We start from the raw sequence: 22409 nt of genomic DNA on the forward strand, positions 1-22409 counted from the left end.
TGTGTGAGTGAGTGAGTGTGTTTGTGTGTGAGTGAGTGTGTTAGTGTGTGAGTGAGTGAGTGAGTGAGTGAGTGTGTTTGTGTGAGTGAGTGAGTGTGTTGGTGTGTGTGTGTGAGTGAGTGAGTGTGTGAGTGAGTGAGTGTGTTTGTGTGAGTGAGTGAGTGAGTGTGTTTGTGTGTGTGTGTGAGTGAGTGAGTGTGTGAGTGAGTGAGTGAGTGTGTTTGTGTGAGTGAGTGAGTGAGTGAGTGTGTTTGTGTGTGTGTGAGTGAGTGTGTTAGTGTGAGTGAGTGAGTGTGAGTGAGTGTGTGTGAGTGAGTGTGTCTGTGTGTGCGTAAGTGAGTGAGTGTTTTTGTTTGTGTGTGAGTGAGTGAGTGAGTGTGTTTGTGTGTGTTTTTGTGTGAGTGAGTGTGTTTGTGTGTGAGTGTGTGTTTGTGTGAGTGTGTTTGTGTGTGTGTTTGTGTGTATGTGTGTGAGTGAGTGTTTTTGTGTGTGAGTGAGTGTGTTTTTGTGTGAGTGAGAGTGTTTGTGTGTGTTTGTGAGTGAGTGAGTGAGTGTGTGTTTGTTTGTGTGAGTGAGTGTGTTTGTGTGTGTTTGTGAGTGAGTGAGTGTGTGTTTGTGAGTGAGTGAGTGTGTTTGTGTGTGTTTTTGTGTGAGTGAGTGAGTGTGTTTGTGTGTGTTTGTGAGTGAGTGAGTTAGTACGTGAGTGAGTGTGTTTGTGTGTGAGTGAGTGTGTGTGAGTGAGTGAGTGAGTGAGTGAGTGTGTTTTTGTGTGAGTGAGTGAGTGAGTGAGTGAGTGAGTTTGTGTGTGTGTGAGTGAGTGACTGTGTTTGTGTGTGAGTGAGTGTTTTTGTGTGAGCGTTTTTATGTGTGAGTGAGTGAGTGTGTGTGTGAGTGAGTGTGTTTTTGTGTGAGTGAGTGAGTGAGTGAGTGAGTGAGTTTGTGTGTGTGTGAGTGAGTGACTGTGTTTGTGTGTGAGTGAGTGTTTTTGTGTGAGCGTTTTTATGTGTGAGTGAGTGAGTGTGTGTGTGTTTGTGTGTGTGTGTGTGCGCAAGTGTGTGTATGTGTGTGCAAGTGTGAGTGTGTGTGTATGTGTGTGCAAGTGTGTGTGTGTGTATGTTTGTGCAAGTGTGTGTGTGTGTGTGTGTGCAAGTGTGTGTGTGTGTGTGTGTGTGTAAGTGTGTGTTTGTGCAATTGTGTGTGTGTGTGTGTGTGCGCGTCTGTGTAGACCTACATTTGCGTGGTCCTGCTGTAATCCTGAACTCTCCTCCATGATCCACACTATAAACACAAACACACACAAATGATGACATCACATTCAGCTCACCTGAAACTTACTTCAAAGTGATTTTATCTGAAATAACACACAGAGAATGTCTCTCTCTCTCTCTCTCTCTCTCTCTTTATTAATTTATATTTATTAGCTTTATTGGCATGTAAAAGTTCGATGGTTTTATAACCTCATTTTTTGAAACTTTCAGAAAAGACTCTAATAAATACACACAGGACTGTTATTTAGTTTTCCTGGAACTGAATGTGTTAACACTAACAACAAAACAAATATGTGATTAATCATGATTCAATATTTCAATCCACTGACAGTCTTACAACACATGAGGGGTGTGAGGGGTCCAGGAACTGAGTTTGACACCCCTGCAATACACACACACAACATCCCACCAACAACAAACTCAAGTGCTTTCACACTGCACTTAACCCTGGGTTATTGTCTTTTAACCCCGCTTTAACCTCCAGTAAAGTAACGTTTCACACTTGTAACTCTGAAAGGTGATTAGCAACACTTTTAATCCTTGGTTATGAAAGTTTTATTTGAATAGCAGTTTTGATATAGAATTGATTTTTACTGTCAAGGCAAGAAAACAGAATTAAGAGACTAAAAGACCTTTTCCCTGAATCACTGTCACTGTCCACTGTGTTCCCTATCCAATAAAAAGGGAAAGTCTTACCCAACCAAATACTGCAAAACCATTTCAACAATATTTTGGTTATATCAAGCAAGCAGCACCTTTTTTTGCCAATGTGTGAAGGGCTTGTAACACAACTTATAAAATGAGCCCTTCACAGACTTCCTAGTTTGCCTATTAAAGCCTGTAGACTGATTTTCAGGGAGTGGGTCGCTTTTGCTGGGAAAATCAAAAATATGTGACGTTTATGTGCGCTCCCGAGAGCCTCAGTGCTTCTCTTCCACTATTCAACAGTGACAACAAACTGCAACACTAGACAACATTATCTTAGAGATGAATCCAGCAAACGTCCCAGCACAACACCGACTCCAACACAAACTCTGAGTAAGCCAAAAAAACATTGATCTACTGAATCCCGTCTGGCTAAGCGGGAATGTGATCGTGGTCGAGTGAAAACTAGAGTGAAAATCGGCAGGGCATTTGATTCCTGGATGGACCTTCATTCGGTTTTGGGGATAAAAACTAACCCTGAATTGGTGTTTTTCTTATTGGACAGGTAAACTTACATAACTGCAAAGCATGTGACATATTGTGCCATAAGGATTGATCTGTGTCATTTTAGCTAAACTACAATAACACATGAAATGAATGCTAGACAATGTTCAAGATAATGCAAAAAGACACATTCATTAGTGTAACGTAACTTGGTTCTACAGAAAATATATATCATCTATTATTATAAAACAATAGTGCATCGATATATCAAAATGTCAGTTGTGATGAATCACATCAATACTGAATTGTGTCAATATATTTATAATGTACAGTCTATTTTATAAACAGCTACTGTCATCATCCACCACATTTAGCTAACAGCTATTGATAAAGCTGGCTAACTAGCTAACACCAACATCGGCTATCATATAAATGCAGTCAATGTATCATGCAAAGAAAAGTGATTATTCAAACTACAGTCTCACATAGTCAGACCGATATCCACACTTTGTTTTAGCCCTGTTCCAGCACTGGAGACTCAAATATAATATACAGTCTCAAAGTTTGTAGTAAAACAATCATAACTGTGTCATTTTAATTATGCTACCTCATCTATCAGCATGATGCCGGTGAATCACATTCAGTCTCTTTATGCGTTAGAGAGGGGTATAATCCCACGTTCAGGGATTAACACGTAACTCCCCAGTTCAACGCCTAGCGCATCTTTCCCAATAGTTAAGCACCACAGCTCCCCCATAGGGTTACTTACTCATTACATGACACATAGCTATATAAATAAATTGTCATAAATCATCAATACCGTTTGTCTGTACACTGTGTGTGTGTGTATGTGTGTGTTTGGTGGTTTTATTAGGTTATACACTAGTAGTTACTGAAGGTATTATGCTATAAATGTGGTTTATGAGGACATCTCTAGTGTCCTTGTAATTCAAACTTACATAATATTTAAAAAAAAACAATATCCCAAATGTTTCTGTTAGGTTTAGGGGATAGAATATATATATATATATATATATATATATATATATATATATATATATATATATATATATATATATATATATATATATATAAAATAAAAATCATTGTGTCTATGGAGAGTCCACATAATCATAGGAGTACCAGGACAGCTGAGAAGATCATTGGGGTCTCTCTTCCCTCCATCAAAGGCATTTACAAAAAACACTGTATCCGCAAAGCAACCAGCATTGTGGACGACCCCACACACCCCTCACACAAACTCTTTACCCTCCTGCCGACTGGCAAGAGGTACCGAAGCATTCGGGCCCTCACAGCCAGACTGTGTAACAGCTTCTTCCCCAACCCATCAGACTCCTCAATACTCAGAGACTGGTTTGACACACACACACACGTGTCCTGAGTTGCACTTTAATTACTGTCACTTTATAACTGTCTGCTACCCCAATAACTGCTATGTGCATAGAACACTATCTCATAGTATGTTATGTTTACGTTTTTAGAATCTGTCATCTTTTTGAACTACTGTGTACTGGTTGACGCTGCACTGTCCATTGTCCTGTTCATTGTCAGAAATTTGTTGTACTGTCCCGTACTTTTTGCATATGTTTGCACGTGCACTTTATATAGGTATATATATATATAGGTATTTTATTTCGTTGTGTAGTTTCATGTGGTCCTGTGTTGGTCCTTTGTTGATTTTATGTAGCACCATGGTCCTGGAGGAACGTTGTCTCGTTTTGCTGTGTACTGTCCTAACTGTATATGGTTGAAACGACAATAAAAACCACTTGACTTGACCAATGTTTGTGACTGTGTGTGTTTACAGGCGTAATATATGTACGTCTCTGATGTCTGTTTTAGATCTTTTCATCTGGAAAGCAACATCTACTAAACATCTTAAATAACAGATTAACATTCTAGATCATAAATGTCTCAAAGACATCTGCTGAATGTCTTACTGACATTCAAGACAATATTTGTCATTTTATAGACATATTGCAGATGAGCAAACAATGTAAAATAGATGTTGTTAAGATGTAAACACACATCAAATAGACGTCTGGTTGATGTACGTGTGCTATCAGGGATGACTCAAGATGGCGCAGAGTATGGCTGCTGCGTTGCGAGCTCCGATACAACACTGCGGTTTATTGTTTGTTTTGTTTACAGTTCTTTGTTTTTGTCTTGGATGTTGTCTGCCTTATTGTTTACGACAGACAAACGCTTTTGGACATTGGTTCTACAATTACACATCGAAAACCGGACTTCCAATTCCTCAACACCGACCCGCTGTTTACAAACACGCCAGCGGAGCCCTTTGTCTGGGCTGCTCGGCCGTGGAAGCGCAGAAGGAAAAGGGGAAAAGAGTCGACGTTCTCATCAGAGTAAGGCGTCGTGCAAATCGACCCCGCTACCCAGTATACTACTGGCAAATGTTCAGTCTCTGGACAACAATCTCTGCGAGCTGAGAGCGCGGATCTCTTTCCAACGAGAGACGAGAGATTGCTGTATTGTCTGCCTTACAGAAACCTGGCTGGCTTCGGAGATTCCAGACTCGGCCATCGAAATCACTGGCTTTTCCGTGCACCGAGCAGACAGAGCGAAAGACCTCTCTGGTAAAAGCAGAGGTGGTGGTGTATGTTTTATGATAAACAAATCATGGTGTGATCAGAGGAACGTACATTTTGTCAAGTCTTTCTGCTCTCCTGACCTGGACTATCTCATGCTTCTGTGTCGACCATTCTGGCTACTGAGGGAATTCACAGTGGTCATCATCACAGCTGTGTACATCCCCCCACAAGCCGACACAGACCGGGCACTCAGGGAACTGTATGGGAGTATAAGTGAGCAGGAAACCGCACACCCTGAGGCTGCCGGGGACTTCAACAAAGCTAATTTTAAAACAATAGCACCAAAATACCACCAACACATAAACTTCAACACACGAGGGGACCGGGTTTTAGATCACTGTTACTCTCCTTTCCGGTATGGCTACAAATCCCTCCCCCGCCCCCCATTTGGCAAATCGGACCACTCTTCCATTCTGCTTCTGCCCGCTTACAGGCAGAAACTGAAACGGGAAGCACCCACCCTCAGAATGATCCAGTGCTGGTCGGACCAGTCAGACTCTGCGCTACAAGACTGTTTTGATCACGCGGACTGGGAAATGTTCTGGTCCGCCTCTGATGACGACATCGAGGTTTAAGCTGACAGCGTAGCGTGTTTCATCAGGAAGTGCGTGGGGATGTTGTTCCAACCAAAACAATACGGACATACCCCAACCAGAAACCATGGGTTAACTGGCGATGTTCAGCGGCACTCAATCGCGGACCTCCGCTTTAATTCTTCTAACACGGAGGAGCGTAAACAAGCCAGTTATGCCCTTCGTAACACTATCAGTGAAGCCAAACGCCAGTACAGGCACAAACTTGAAGGTCAGTTCAACACCACTGACTCTAGAAGTATGTGGCAGGGAATTAACATCATCACGGACTACAAACGGAATAAAGATTCCGCCGTGAACACCGCTGCATCTCTCCCAGACGAATTTAATACATTTTATGCTCGTTTCGAGGACAATAACACCGCCCTCGCGGAGAGAGCACTCGCGGCTGACGCTTCAGAGGTTGGTTCACTCTCCGTCTCTGTTGCGGATGTAACCCGATCCTTCCGATGGGTGAACATCCGTAAAGCTGCGAGTCCAGATGGCATTCGGGCAGCGTCATCAGAGCGTGCGCGAATCAACTGGCTGGTGTTTTTACGGACATTTTCAATCTGTCCCTCTCCTGTCTGTAGTCCCCACATGCTTCAAAACATCAACCATTGTGCCTGTACCGAAGCAAGCCACAATCACTAGCTTAAATGACTGCCGTCCTGTTGCTCTGACTCCCATCATCAGCAAATGCTTTGAGAGGTTAATCAGAGATTACATCTGCTCTGTTCTGCCCACCTCTTTGGACCATTGCAGTTTGCCTACCGCAACAACCGCTCCACTGATGATGCCATTGCATCTACACTACACACTGCTCTCTCCCACCTGGAAAAAAGGAACACATATGTGAGAATGCTGTTTGTAGACTACAGCTCAGCATTCAACACCATAGTTAATAAGGGCTTAAACAGTTCACTATGCAGCTGGATCCTGGATTTCCTGTCAGGCAGACGTCAGGTGGTTAGAATGGGTAGCAACATCTCCTCATCACTGACCCTCAACACTGGAGCCCCGCAGGGCTGTGTTCTCAGCCCACTCCTGTATTCACTATACACACATGTCTGTGTGGCAACACATAGCTCCAATGCCATCATTAAGTTTAGAGAGAGTCAGCAGTTTCAAGTTCCTTGGTGTCCACATTACTGAGGAACTCACATGGTCCGTCCACAAGGAGGCCGTTGTGAAGAAGGCTCACCAGCGCTCTTCTTCCTGAGGCGGCTGAGGAAGTTTGGAATGAACCACCACATCCTCACACGGTTCTACACTAGTACTGTAGAGAGCATCCTGACTGGCTGCATCACCACCTGGTATGGCAATAGCACCGCCCACAACTGCAAAGTCCTGCAAAGGGTGGTGCTGAACTGCCAGAAACATCATCGGAGGTGAGCTTCCCTCCCTCCAGGACATATATACAAGGCGGTGTGTGAAAAAAGCTTGGAGGATCATCAGAAACTCCAGCCACCCGAGTCATGGTCTGTTCTCACTGCTACCATCAGGCAGGCGGTATCGCAGCATCGGGACCCGTACCAGCCGACTACATGACAGCTTCTTCCCCCAAGCAGTCAGACTGTTGATCAATTGATCTACCGTATCAGGATCAATAATTAGCACTGCACTTTATTCATCTATAATCTCACACTGGACTGTCAACATATTCTCCTCAATACAACTACTTATATATATATATTTCATATCCTCTTTACTTATTGTATATTGTGTATTCTATATTGAGTGTATTGTCTACTGTACGGTGTATTGTCTACTGTACATTGTATATAATTATTGTGTTGTGTAAGTATGTGTACAATTGATATGTAAATTGTGTTGTGTAAGTATGTTGTTTACTGTAATTGGTATATGTCTCAGTCACTGTCATGACTGCTATGTTGCTCGGACCTTCACACAAGACTTTCACCTACTGTTGCAATTGTGTACATGGTAGTGTGACAATAAAGTGATTTGATTTGATTTGAGTTTGTAAAGTATAAACATCATTATGTTTATGGAGAGTCCTCATTATGATAGGAGTACCAACATATATGTGTGTGTGTGTGTGTGAGACAAACACATTTTCACGTAATGTAAACAAAGATGGCTGGACTTGAATGATTGCATTTCCCTGATGTGTTAACTGCATATAGGTGAGCTGTTGTCCGTTATGGTGATGTTATGCGACAATTCGTTTCGAAAATGATGAATTACTTATGTATTACAATTTGACTGTCTGTTTCAATGAGCGTACTGTGTGCTTGAAAAGACTATTGAGTTGCTGTTTGAGTTACTTGTGATTGACAACAGAATGATCACCTAATGTAAACAGACATGGCTGCGAGGCTCAGTGATCCCAATTTTGTGTTGACTGTTTGTATATGATCTGTAAACTTGTATAGTAGTATTTTGTGAACATTTGAATTACTATGTAATAAAATAATTATACCATGTGCTTGAAAAGACTGTATGAGTATCAGTTTGTGTGAATATGAATTACAGGCACTTCGGCAGTGCAGTTTAGTGTTGGTATGAAAACCGATTTGAATCGGTCATAAACCATCACAAATATGCACCAGTAAGTGTGAAAGGGTTAAGTGACAGATGCTTAAAGATTGTTCTTTTGAATTGTTTTCCTAAAATGAGTAAAAAATAATATTCTATATAAAATGTAATGATTACAAAAATGTCTTCATTCTAATGAAACACTAAAAATATATGTCTTCTGTGTATTTGTTAAGGACTGAAATTTTTTAAAAGGAATAAATACAAGTGCTGTTTCAGTGAATTCACTAACCATTCAATAAATTCAAGACCAATTAGGGCCTGGGTTTTAGGGGTTAATATGGGTATAAACAGGGTTTTACAGCTCAACATACTTAAGTTTGTCCAGTGTGCAGTTTGGATCGTTGAGTCTTTCAGAGAGCAGCCTGACTCCTGATTCTCCTGGGTGATTGTAGCTCAGATCCAGCTCTTTCAGGCGTGAGAGATTTGATCTCAGAGCTGATGCCACAGAACAACAGCCTTCCTCTGTCACCATACAGCCAGATAATCTACAAACACACATAATAACAGTCAGATAATCTAAAAACGTGCATATAACCAGTCAAATAATCTACAAATGCACATTTCAAAATCAGCATTTACCAGCAGCCATATTAACCTGTAGCTCAAGACTGGTTGCCACTGAAGCTAAGCAAGGTTGAGCCTGGTCAATACCTGGATGGGAGACCTCCTGGGGAAGACTAAGTTTGTGACTGAACGAGATATTAGGGAGGCCAGAAGGGGGTGCTCACCCTGTGGTCTGTGTGGTCTTAATGCCCCAGTATAGTGAAGGGGACATTATACTGGAAAAAGACACTGTCCTTTGGATGAGATGTTAAAATCAGGTCCTGACTCTCTGTGGTTATTAAAAACATCCTAGAGCACTTCTCATAAAAAGTAGGGGTATAACCCTAGTGTCCTGGCTAAATTCCCCCCATTGGCCCTTCTCACTCATGGCCTCCTAATAATCCCTAGCCACTCATTGGCTCTATAACTCTCTCCTCTTCACCAATAGCTGGTGTGGGGTGAGCATACTGGTGCACTCTATCTGCCGTCGCATCATCCAGGTGGATGCTGCACACTAGTGGTGGTTGAGGAGAGTCCCCTGTTCACTGTGTAAAGCGCTTTGATTATAGTGTCAGAAAAGCACTATGTAAATTAATGTTCATTCAACAGTCAGATAATCTAAAAACACAGACATCAACAGTAAGAAAATCCAAACACACACATAAAAAGTCAGATAAACTACATTTACATTTAGTCATTAAGCAGGCCATTTTATCCAAAGTGACTTACAAATGAAGAACGTAAACACTTTGTCATATAAAAGTAAACTGTATCTGCAGGATCACACTGCCAAGTTCTAAGTGTTGCTATACTAGTACAGAAACTAGCACAGAAGAAAGAGACAGATAATGATTTTTTCTTGAATGTTGAAATGGTTTCAGCAGAACGGCAGGTGGTTGAAAGCTCATTCCACCACCGGGGACAGAGAAAGCGAATGAATGTGAAGTGCCTGCGTTGTGATGGGACCACCAGGTGTAAGAGGGTGCTGTGCCACTGGGTCTCTTGAAAGCCAAACTCAAAGCTTTGAATTTGATGCATAGCCAGTGGAGTAAGAGCAAGAGGGGTATGATGTGAGGCCTCTTTGGTGGGTTGAAAAACAGGCGTGCCACGCATTCAGGACCATCTGCAGTGGCTTGATAGCACTAGCTGGAAGGCTGGCCAACAGAGCACTGCAGAAGTCCAATCTTGAAATAACCAGAGCTTGGACCAGGGACTGCACAGCATATTCAGACAGGAAAGGTCTGATTTTTCTGATGTAATAAAGCACAAACCTGCAAGACCAGGCAGTTGATGAGATGCGAGTACTAAAATGTAGCCGTTCATCAATTACTACTCTCAGGTTTGAGCTGTCCTGATAGGTCTCACAGTAGTGGAGCACAGATGAACAGTAACAGATGGGTTTGCTAGGATCACAAGTTCCATCAACGAGTTTGGTCTTGGGCAGGTTGAGATAAAGGTGGTGTTCCTTCATTCAGGCAGAGATCTCCAAAAGGCAGGCAGAGATATGTTACACCCTCCCCAGCCTAGGGTTGGAAAAGTGCAACAAGGAGAGATTTTATAATTCCCTTCTACTGCCTTGGCAATAAACACAAATAAGCAACACATTTCATCCGGACTCCTTGTTACGCAGAAACAGGAGAAAAAAGGTTAAATAGAAAATAAATATTACCCACCTCCCTATGGCTTCCATAAAATGATAAACAAAGCAAGTAAATGAAAAATGTAACAATAAAAATCAAAAAATGAGAGTCTATGCAATGCTCATAAAGTGTACTCTGTTTAGTGTTGTGAGCAAAGTATTAAGAATGTACACAATCTGGGGCAGGAGAAAGGAACACCTCTCAGAGACAGTCTACAAACAGTCTGCCTCTCATTGTCTCTCTCTTTATGTGTTGGTTCCACCCAGAATTTATCCTCTTGTCAGCCAATCCTAACAGGGAACTGATTGATAGTCATCATATCTGACACCTGGTGGCATTTTAACCTGTCATAAAAGGCAGATGGAAAACAAAACGAAAAAGAAAAAAAACAACACACACACAGGGAGACAACATATAGAGATACGCCCAAGGATGTAACAGATAGGAGTTGAGACAGTTGAATCATCAGGTTGGAGCGATATGTATAGGTGTGTAAGCTTGGTTTTCTGTCTTTGAAAGAATTTGTTTATAACTATCTTTTATCCATAATGTGCAGAAAAGGGAAACAATCATACAAACTTTAAAAAAGTAGCTAAAAATTTTAAAATACTCATAATTCCATGCAAATATCAACCATAACATGGACATAAAAATCAAGTATTTACCAAAGGAACAAAACTATTTTGAAAATATTAATTTAGGTTTATATTTGACTTTACTGAAGATCATAATGATTGTTTTGGTATATCAGAACTAAAACAACATTTTCAAACAACATTATTTCATGCTTTCAAAAGTGGAATAAAAAGAATCTTCATTTTCATTTTGTTAGTCATTTGTTCTGCATTAGGTATTGATTAGTTTTGCATGAATTATGAAACTTTTTCAGTAGTTCCTGGGAAGCATTAAAAAATAGTAGTTATTCAATAGTTAATAGTGAACTACCACTTTCATCTGTGAGCTATTACTTTCTAATTCATTAATCAGAGCTTCTTGTTAGTTAATAGTAGTTACTAGATTGTTAATATTGTGTTACTCATTTGTTCCTGTGCAGTTATTCATTAACGAAGGAACCTTATTCTAAAGTGTTACCGAGTTTTCTAAAGAGCTGGACAAAAATTAATGTTATGATAATTTTGAACTGTGATGTCACAATCAGAATAACTTGATTCACTTGAGAGGAAACAGACTCAGCAGAGGGAGCCCATCCACAAGTACACAGTAGTTGGCGATCGTTACATCGCCAAGGCCGATAAATCCGATGATATTCTGACATATTTAATTATCGGCGTTGGCGATAAATTTCGCCATTTGGATGAATATTTCCCCTAATGAATCTGCAAACACAAACCTCAGTATTTCCAGTGTACAGTGAGGACTCTTCAGTGCATCAGAGAGCAGCTTCACTCCTGAATCCTGCAGATCATTGTTACTCATGTCCAGCTCTCTAAGGGATTTTGATGATTGTAGAACTGAAGACAAACTTTCACAGCACTGATCAGTGAATCTACAAGCTGCAAATCTAAAACAAATAAAGAAAGAATGATAAAAAGCAGTTTCATAAAGAAATGGTAATAACAGAGTGAATGCTCTACAGTTTGATATGAAGGGTTGTGACAGTCACTGAGCATTTATTGTTTCATTGTCACAGCTATGAACCACAATATATTCATATTGTATATTCCAATGTACTAATAAATCTGCAAACACAAACCTCAGTATTTCCAGTGTACAGTGAGGACTATTTAGTGCATCAGAGAGCAGCTTCACTCCTGAATCCTGCAGGTCATTATTACTCAGATCCAGCTCTCTCAGACTTGAGGAGTTTGAGCTGAGGACTGAGGCCAGTGCTGAACAACTTTGGTCTGTCAGATCGCAGCCCATCAAACTAAGAAAAATGACAAGATAACAGTGTGTTAATCTATATGTTTTAGTGAAGGCTTCAGAGCACAGCTGTTGGGTACAAAGAAAAAATATATGGCCACTGTGTTTGATTGCTCTTAGTCGTTTGCAAATTTTTTGAAGCTCTACTACTGTCAAGACCCAGTCTGGACTGCCCAACTTGTTTTGTTCTGGAGTTCTGTCTGTTTTGGTCCATGTGTGCATTTGTTTTGAGCACATGTCTTTGTTTGTGTTTGTGTCAACCATGTGCTCTACTCTGCCTCCTCATTCCACCTTGCCACACTTCATCATCTGATCCTTGTTGTGTTGATTGTCATCACTTGCTCCTCATGTGCTCTCCCTCTACATACTTTGCCTTCTACCTTCTTGTGTCTGTTAGATTGTTTTGTGAGCTTGGTTAGTCAGTCATTCCTTGTCTGTTTCTCCATTTGGTGTTTTGTTTATTTTCTTAGTTTCAAATGGGTCCTATTAATTTTACTGTGAGAGTTTTTGGTTTGTATTTTATTTTATTTTTTTCATGAAAGCTCTTTGTTTAGCATCCCAGCACTTGGGTCCAAATTCCTGCAAAATATCCTGATGTCTAAGAATTTTTGTCTCGAAAACATATTTGAACTTCCCCAAAACAACTCTAATGTATGATGGAAGTGAAGTTAGGTCAATTAAGCAGTTTATTAAAGTTATATATTAACAGCATAATACTTAAACTGTTTATCACACAGTTATAGCCTGTTCAGTGTTATGTTAACATTTTAATTTGTGCAAATCCTGATTAATCCTGTCTTACAATTCATTCTAATAAAAGAAAATTAAACATACATGATTTATACATAAGCCATGGGGTTCGAACCAGAGACCCTCTGATTAACAGCCCTGTGCTTTAGCCACTACGCCACCACCACTCCATACATCCAAGTATGCAAGGGGATACAATTTTGTATCCCCTTGTATAGTATAAAATATTTGTATAGTATAAAAGCAGCGCAGTATTTGTATAGTATAAAAGCAGCGCACTCCTGAGGCGGGAATTAGGCAAATGTGCCACATAGTGACGTAGCTATTTCACAGAAGTAATGGCTGGACTGCAAACCATGTCTTTCAGGCAGTTCAGGAGCAGTGTTTTCTGTGCAAGAGAACACCCTTTGGGGTGGAATTTGTGCTTTGTAACTTCGCAGACCTTTTACATGCACAAACAGCTATATTACACACTAATGGAAAGGTAATGTCCCAATAAGTATAATAGGGCCTCTTTAAGCATAATCTAGACACTAATCAGATAATTTACTGTTTTAACAATGTAAACAAAAAATTATGTCACTGTGACATCATCATACGTAACAACTTGCTACAAAAAAAAAGGCAATTGTTTAGCTGTTTTAAATGGCAGCAAATGTAGGTGCATCTCTTTCACAATGTGGCCCAGTTTTTCAGGAAACCGTGTAAAACACTTGGCATTAAGCTGAGAAGTCAATTTACTCTATCAATCTTTTAAAGAGAAAATAAGGCTTTGACATCATGTATTTATACTTAGCTTATAATGACATGAGAGATTTCAGAAGACATGACAACATTTCTGGTAAGTGAACACAGCGATCAACGATGCTCTCTGGTTTTTATGGTGCATTTAGAGAATTTTTAGGGAGAGAATGTTTCAGTGCACTGGAATGATTTTGCGATTGGGTCATCCCTAAAAATGGCTGACTCCCTGAACAATGCTTTGATTAGTGAACAAGAGAGCTGATTGAGATACACCTAATTAATATTTATTGAGTGCGTTCAACTTCAACTGCAGCTTGCCTTATCGATCTGCAAGATTTACCAATTGTAGTAGCGGGAGGAGATGAAAACGGAGCCGACAAGCCGGACACATTCTGCTTCACGACATGTGCTGAACCCACATTAGTCACAGAAGATCCCATGATGATTGCTTTGTTTATTACAGATGAAGTGGTAATCAGAACTCAGGTTTGAAATATAAATATTGATTTGAAAAGGTCAAATTATTTTGATACCAATAAAGGAGTCCATATTTTTAGTAATTTGGAATTGTTTTTATGAATAAACATGATATTACTATGATAAACATATTATAATATGAGATAAATAATGTGCTGTTATAAAAACATTAATTAGTGAGAGTTTATTGGAACTGGAGATTTCATAATAAACACCTTGTTAATTGCATACCATCATACTACTCTTAATTCTTTCTCAGACTGACATAGCTGAAGTAGTAAAAGTAGTATGTGTCGTATCCCATGAAACACACGTCACCATTGTCATCTGTGATTCTGGCCAATCATGAATAAGCTGTGACATCATCAGAGCTCTTGCAGCCACTCTGGACAAGCTGCATTGGCTGTGCCAGCCGGCTGTTCTTTAATTGCTCTCGCGGTTCTTTAATGGCATACATCACGGTGACGCGGCACTGTCGCCATCTTAAGTCACACAACATTTCTAACTGACATGCACTGCTTCAAGTTAAACTTTGATTGGATCTGATCACACAGCGCTGCATGAAGTTAAACATCTATTGATTACACTTAGATGAAAACATTACCTACAGATGATAACACAATATTTACCACCAAATTCTCTTTTCCTCCATGTACAATCTTCTAATTTAACAATAATGTCACCTTAGTAAATCAGTCAACAAAGATAAACACTTGACATAAAGCCGTCTAAACTAATAATTCATTACCAATCTAAATAAATGTTGATCGCTATATTATTCTCATCTTAATGTAATTTTATATATTATAGTATAACATAATTTAATATTGTTTTTAGTAAAATCCATTAAAGGATTATCAAAACAGAAACAGAAAAACTGTGTAAAATAAACATTGCAGGAATAAAGGAAGCTAATATGACAAATAAATTAATAAAGTAAAAAACAATCAAACCCTTAAAATAATAGTAATAATTATTCAGTATTATATTTTAATAATAAACTTGACTGAGTCCCCCCGATAATAATTCAGTATTGTATCATATTTAACTGGGTTTTTGCACATCATGTTCATTAAAGAAATATTTTAGTAAAAATATATTGTGGCAGGGCGGAGGGCGGGGCCGGGTCGTGATCATACACACCCGGTCCCGTATTAGGCTAATCAAGCCTCTGAGGTTTAAAGGTCGACTGCAGAGGATCGTGCGGGAGAGAGAGATCGTTTACGGACCTGTCCGTCATGTGTGTGTTTATGTTGTCTTTTAAGTTTATCATTAAACTATTATTTATATTGAAAAGCCGGTTCTCGTCTCCTCCTTTCCATTGATACCTTTACATATATGCAGGTAAATTATGATTTATTTATGAGGCGGATGTGTATTATTGTATGTGGAAGCATAAATAAAAATGATAAAGTATGAGTATGAAGTAAATAAAGTATTGTTTTTTATTTATTTAGTGTAAAACTGTAGAAAACATGCTTTTGTTATTTTAAATGAGATTTTTTTTACTTTGCATTAAACATTTTGAATCTATTTGGCTACAATGTCTGTTTAAAATGAAGGTAAAACTATTAAAAGTAACATATGAAACCAAACAAACATCAAAATAGTATAAAGGGTTGTTTTTAATCTAACAAAGTACATTAAAATCTAACCTCTGCTATTTAATTTCAATAAAGTGAGATTAAAACACTAAATTACTCACTCAGCTTTTCTGGATGCTTTGATCACCGGCAGCAGCCTCAGAAGACATTCATATGATGGATCATATTTCCTCAGATTAAACTGATCCAGCTCCTCTTCTGAGTTCAGCAACACAAACACCAGAGCTGACCACTGAGCAGGAGAGAGACTGACTCCAGAAAGACGATTGATATCTCTTCTGTTCACGTATGTTTGTACTTCCTGCACTAGAGAATGATTATTGAGTTCATTCAGACAGTGGAACAGATTGATGGATTTCTCTGGAGAGGGATTCTCCCTGATCTTCATCTTAATGTACTTAACTATTTCCTGTTTGCTGTCAGAGCTGCTTCCTCTCTGTCTCAGTAGGTCTAGTAAGATTGTCTGATTGGACTTCAGTGAGAGACCCAGAAGGAATCGAAGGAAAAGGTCCAGGTGTCCGTTCTCACTCTGTAAAGATTTGTCCACTTCACTCTTCAGGAAATCAATCATAGATGACTTAAACATACTGAAGAGACCTGATTTCTGTTGAGAAAAGGAAAGAATAGCATATAAAGCAGCTGAGAAACTCCTGAAAGCTCAGATGCACAAAGCTGAACACCTTCCCCAGGTGCAGTCCAAACTCCTCTCTGAAGATTTGGGTACAAACTCCTGAGTACACTGACGCTTCTGTGACATCAATGCCACACTCTCTCAGGTCCTCCTCATAGAAGATCAGGTTCCCTTTTTCCAGCTGTTGAAAAGCCAGTTTTCCCAAAGACAGAATCCTCTTTCTAGCCTGCTGAAGATCCACCTCACATTTCCCATCATACTTCTGGCTCTTCAGTTTGCTCTGAAAGATCAGGAAGTGTGTGAACATTTGAGTGAGAGTCTTGGGGATCTCTGCACTCTCTGCTTCACTCAACAGTCTCTGGAGAACAGTGGCTGAAATCCAACAGAAGACTGGTATGTGACACATGATGTACAGGCTTCTTGATGATTTCATGTGTGTGATGATTCTGTTGGCCAGACGCTCATCTTTTATTCTCTTCCTGAAATACTCGCCCTTCTGAGGGTCATTGAAGCCTCAGTACATCTGTGAGCTGGTCAACACACTCAGGAGGAATCTGATTGGCTGCTGCTGGTCGAGAGGTGATCCAGAGCAGAGCAGAAGGAAGCAGATTCCCTTGATGAGGTTGGTCAGCAGCACATCCACTGAGGCCGATTCTGTCACATCAGACAAAATATCATTGTTCTGGAAATCTAGAGGAAGTCGACACTCATCCAGACCATCAAAAATGAAAATGACTTTGTAGTCATCAAGGAATGTTGATCTCAGTTCTTTTGTATCTGTGAAAAACTGATGAAGAAGATCCATAAGACTGATATTTTTGTGCTTCATCAGATTGAGCTCTCTGAAAGGAAGTGGAAATATGAAGTGAACATCCTGATTTGCTTTTCCTTCAGTCCAGTCCACAATGAACTTCTGCACAGAGACAGTTTTCCCAATTCCAGCAACTCCGTTAGTCAGCACAGTTCTGATGGCTTTGTCTTGTCCAGGTAAGGCTTTAAAGATGTCATTGCATTTGACTGGTGTTTCCTGTGTCTCTGCTCTCCTGGATGCTGTCTCAATCTGTCTCACCTCATGTTCATTATTGATCTCTGCACTCCCTCCCTCTGTGATGTACAGCTCTGTGTAGATCTCATTCACAAGTGTTGAGCTGCTTTGATTTGACATTCCTTCAGTAATTCTCTGGAATTTCTCTTTTAGTTTTGTTTTGAGTTTTTGTTGATGCACAGAAATCAGTTCTGATGTAAAGAGGAAAAGAAATGGGAATTATAATTGATGTAGATGTTTAATGGTCATTAGACATTAAGTTTATTTTCTTTCACTAATATTGAGTGAATCCAGACACTGTGTGTTTCCTCTGAAGGTGACGTGATGTAATAGTGACGTGAGTGCGAGCTCTTACTGGTTTGAAGTGTGTTAGCTGAGGTCTGTCTGCTTCATCTTCTTCAGGACGTGCAGTGTGATCTTCAGAAACCCATCTCTGACTCTGCTCTGACCTTCATCATCCTCCTCCTCTCTCTCAGAGCATGCTGGGGAATCTGAGATCAGTAGTCTCTTGATACTCTTCAGCTCTTTCTTCATCAGAGAGATGATTTTGTGCTCAAGTTCCTGAAATCAGTGAACATTCAAACAACAAACTTCATTCAGTAACAGACAAGAACTGAAGGATCAGTGGACAAGAATCACCACTCATTTTATTTGTGCTTTAGTTGTCTTGAATTCATCAGTGTGTGTGTGTGTGTGTGTGTGTGTGTGAGCGTGTATTTATCACTTTATGGGGACCAAATGTTCCCATAAGTATAGTAAAACCTGAAATGTTTGACCTTGTGGGGACATTTTGTTGGTCCCCATGAGGAAAACAGCTTATAAATCATACTAAATTATGTTTTTTGAAAATGTAAAAATGCAGAAAGTTTTCTGTGTGGGTTAGGTTTAGGGGATAGAATATAGAGTTTGTACAGTATAAAAACCATTATGTCTATGTAAAGTCCAAATAAAACATGGAAACACAACTGTGTGTGTTTTATTAAGATTAGGGTGAAGCTAAAAAAACAGCCTGTCTCTCTCACTTACTCTCTCGCGCACACAAACCTCAAAAATGGAGTCCAATGGCACTTTCCCAGCAGTTGAATCTGATTCATCCTGTTTGTTTCTGTAGTTGATCAAAGACTCTCCTGAACTGAATTTAAGTGGTTGATCCATTGACCAGTCACTCTTCATGGACACACAGCTGGGTTCAGGAGATTCTCCATGAATGACACTAAAACAGCAATTAAACAGAGTTTAGTTCATGTGTTTTATTAATCTGAAACATAATTTCAACATCCAGTGCAATAAAACACATTTAATGATGTGTCTTATATATTATATGTCACATGAGAACTTGCAATGTCACTAACATCAACATAAGTTCTCACATAAACACTCGAGCCGCTGTGAACAAACATCTCTCACAGCACTCATGAATGCACAACAGACGTCAAGATTTACAGTGAAAAATTACACATTTATACTTTTATTTTAAGTTTTAAAGTGAGTCACTCTCCACTGCCATTGTATTAACAAGACCACTCACCATATTCATTAAAACATCTGCTTTTGTGTCTTCTGCATGAGGGTGAGTGAATTATGACACAATTTTCATTTTTAATGAACTGAGAAATCCTGAAGCTGCAGTGAGGACGTGTGTTTTATTTGATCATTCAGAACACAAAACACGACATAACGGGACATTACAAGCAGGGGCGGGATTACGATTTCTGAGGCCCCGAGCAACCGACCAACCCGGGGCCCGTTTAGAAAATAGTTGCTTAAATTACGTAAAAAAAATTTTTTAAATCATAATTTTAAATTCATCTTATAAGCCGTTGTAGCAAAGTACATTCAAAATGTTTAATGAAATAAAAATCTAGTTAATTATAATGAATGATGTTTTCCAGTTGTTGTTGTTTTTTGTGAACCAGGTGTGCAAGAATCTACTTCACCAGTAACATTTTGGAATTTAGAACCCAGCAGCTTCTAACATGAACCGCTCTGAGAGCGCTGACAACGGCTTGTTCACGTGTGTACCCAGAACATCATGTCACTTCAAGCGCTTTTGATGAGCTTTCCTACCGGTGTGGGGGCCCTCTCGACGTCCGGGGCCCCATGCAATTGCAACTGATTACAATATCACTGGAAGTTTTTAAGCATCTTTTATTTTTACAGAGACCAGAATTAATTTAAAAACATAAACAGCCTCTTTATTGTGTCGTATTCAATGTAGTACGAGACAATTTCTTCAGTTTTTAAGTGTCACTGAAATACTGTCAAACAAAAGTCAAAAAGTGTCAACACATATCCCGACAACATATTCTTCATCAGACACAGATTACTGTAGCACAGGTGGAAACATACTGTAACATATAGTCAACATGTCCTTTTTTAGTAACATTGTGATCTCCAGCAGACTGTATGTCCTGTGATAAACCTGAGGAACAATCTCTTGTCATGTCTGATCATCTCTGTCATGTTCACATGATATTACTGTACAGTATAAAGATGAGCTCTTGTGAAGAGATGCCAATGAAACTGTTACAGTAAAGCAATCAGCTGTAGAAGGACTCATTATTTTTATTATAATTGCATATTTCCTTTTAGATTTATATTTTTTACACTGGATTCTTTCTAATGGTCCCTCAGACTGTGGTGTACACGTTCATACTGTCAGTCAACATGAGAGTCCTCACCTCACATCAGCACAAGGGGCTCCTGAACTGAATTTAAGTGGAGGATTCATTGACCGGTCACTCTTCATGGACACACAGCTGGATTCAGGAGATTCTCCATGAATGACACTAAAACACAACAGCAATTAAACACTGTTTTAAAAACTACAAACTCTCACAAACACTCTTTTCCTCTCATCAGTTTCTCAGTTTTACTCTTCACAATATTTCTCTCTTCTTCAAGGGGGTAACATGTTCTTTTCCAGTGTTTTCAGTGTCATGTTGTCATTGAAATCAATATTTATTATTTTTAGTAGCAGTGGTCACTTAGAGAAAATGACTACATCTCATTTTACATTGAATTCTTTCCATCTTGAGAATATTTTTGGTTTAAGACAGTGAAAAGCAGCACACTGGAGATTGTAGTTTTCCTGAAGTTTCTCTGTGAAGTTGTGAGCAAACAGTCCGAACATGAGACTTCTGAAATACTGTAACCCGAGTACACACACACAAGTTGAGACAGTCACAATGTGATGAAAACTGCTTTTATTGGTAATAAAAGCAGGCAGAAGTACAAACAGGGTTAATCCAGAGAGAGTAGTCGTGGGAAGCGTTAGGTCAAAAGCCGGGGAATCAAGATATAACAAGGGGGCAGATCTAATGAGGGAGGTGAACGATAGCGGGAAAACAGTTAACAACTAGGGCGAGGAACAAGACGAGACTAGCAGGAACGAAGACAGGGGGACAAGAGGAATAGGGCTGGCAAGCTAACACGAAGAATAGTGGGGAGGTCAAAACTAGACGAGACTAGCGTGGGGGCAAAACTAGGCGAGACTAGCGGGGCAAAGATACGGGGAACTAAATACAATAACCAACAAGAGTGAGACGAAAGGGCAGTGATATATATAGGGACGAGTGCAGGTGTAAACAATGAACAGGTGATGAGACGAGTGCAGGTGAGACTAATGTGCAGGAGTGCAGATGACGCGAGTGCAGGTGGTCATAATGTTCAGGCTGATAGGAAGCGCGTGAGAAGCCAGCATGTGAGTCAGAGGGGGGAGAGAGTTTACGAGCTTGAGCTCGTAATAGCAAAACCGGGCTGGAAGCCCGAGGGAGGAAACAGAGCGTACTGAGCTCAAGGGGCGGAGCGAGGAAGCGGAAGCGAGCACGCTCATGGAGTGCATGTGTGTGCGTGCTTGCGGACGCGGAGATGGGGCAGAGGAGCGGGGTTCAGTGACAAATACATGCCAAGCACACTGTTACATTTCTTTAATGTACAGACTTAACAAACATATTTGTTCCTTTTTCACCCCTTTATTTCAGTTTAACTCTCTTCAACTCTATTTAGGGGTGACACTTTTGAGGTTTTAAAATAAGGGACACTTAATAAGGGGTTATAATAACACATATAATAATATGCATTATTCATAAAAATTGTATATCGTTTCTTATATGCTAAAAGTAGAACTTTCTTGAGCCATTAAAATACATCATTAATATGTTAAAAATATATTTATTTTAATTTTTCAGTTAATTGTTTTCTTGTTCTTATTTATGTATAGATTTTGGATGGTTTATACTTTATTTTTATTATTTTATTTGTTTATTTTTTCCTTCAGCTGTACTTGTCTTTATGATTGTATTCATACATTGTTTGGTCTTATTGAACATTTATATAGAAAAAAAAACTTACCTTACCGCTCCACAGTATTACCCACCAAAGGGAAAATTTCCAACTTAAATCAAGACATTTTTGGACATTTCAGATGGTCCCTTAACACACCCTCCACTTAAATCAATGTTTAATTGCAGATCTGGAATGATTTCACCACAACAACATCTGACCATTTAAATACGGGACAAATCACATCCTGTATTGATTCAATACCGGATGCATCATTTTATCTATAAATATGGGACAATCCCTTGTTTTACAGGACAGGTGGCAACCCTAAGTGGTGGTGTGGTAATAAATCCATGCTTCAGTTCAACTCACTTGTGGAAGAGTTTATCTGTCTGTCTAGTGGATGAAGGGGGACTCTTTTACGAGGGCCGAATAACTTTCAGCTACGACTGAAGAGGTTCAAATTTACATGCCAATAAATGCACAGAATTGATGTACACTATACAATGCAATGTGCTGCTTTCTGAAAAACTGTTTTCACAAGAATTAAATCATCAAATTCACATTTACAGGAGAAACATACACACAAATGACCTTTGACCCCAATCCTAAATAATGTA

The 22409-nt window shown here is 39.6% G+C and overlaps 1 protein-coding gene across 2 annotated transcripts in view; it reads right to left on the bottom strand.

Annotated features, from left to right (window-relative positions):
* The window catches only part of LOC127641802 (NACHT, LRR and PYD domains-containing protein 3-like), a 26450-nt gene extending 9999 nt beyond the window's left edge, over nt 1–16451 (bottom strand). Inside the window, exons 1-5 of one of the 2 annotated variants that reach the window (XM_052124656.1) lie at nt 15931–16451; nt 12085–12258; nt 11722–11892; nt 8499–8672; nt 1232–1278 (exon numbers count right to left, since the gene is read on the bottom strand). In XM_052124656.1, the coding sequence (XP_051980616.1) occupies nt 1232–1278; nt 8499–8672; nt 11722–11892; nt 12085–12258; nt 15931–16415 (1051 nt within the window). In that variant the 5' untranslated portion in view covers nt 16416–16451. The remainder of the gene's footprint in view (nt 1–1231; nt 1279–8498; nt 8673–11721; nt 11893–12084; nt 12259–15930) is intronic. The other variant, XM_052124657.1, reaches the window with a different exon arrangement.
* Nucleotides 16452–22409: the final 5958 nt, after the last annotated feature.

This window comes from Xyrauchen texanus, unplaced genomic scaffold (assembly GCF_025860055.1).
Source record: "Xyrauchen texanus isolate HMW12.3.18 unplaced genomic scaffold, RBS_HiC_50CHRs HiC_scaffold_181, whole genome shotgun sequence".
In the NCBI taxonomy this organism is placed as follows: domain Eukaryota; kingdom Metazoa; phylum Chordata; class Actinopteri; order Cypriniformes; family Catostomidae; genus Xyrauchen; species Xyrauchen texanus.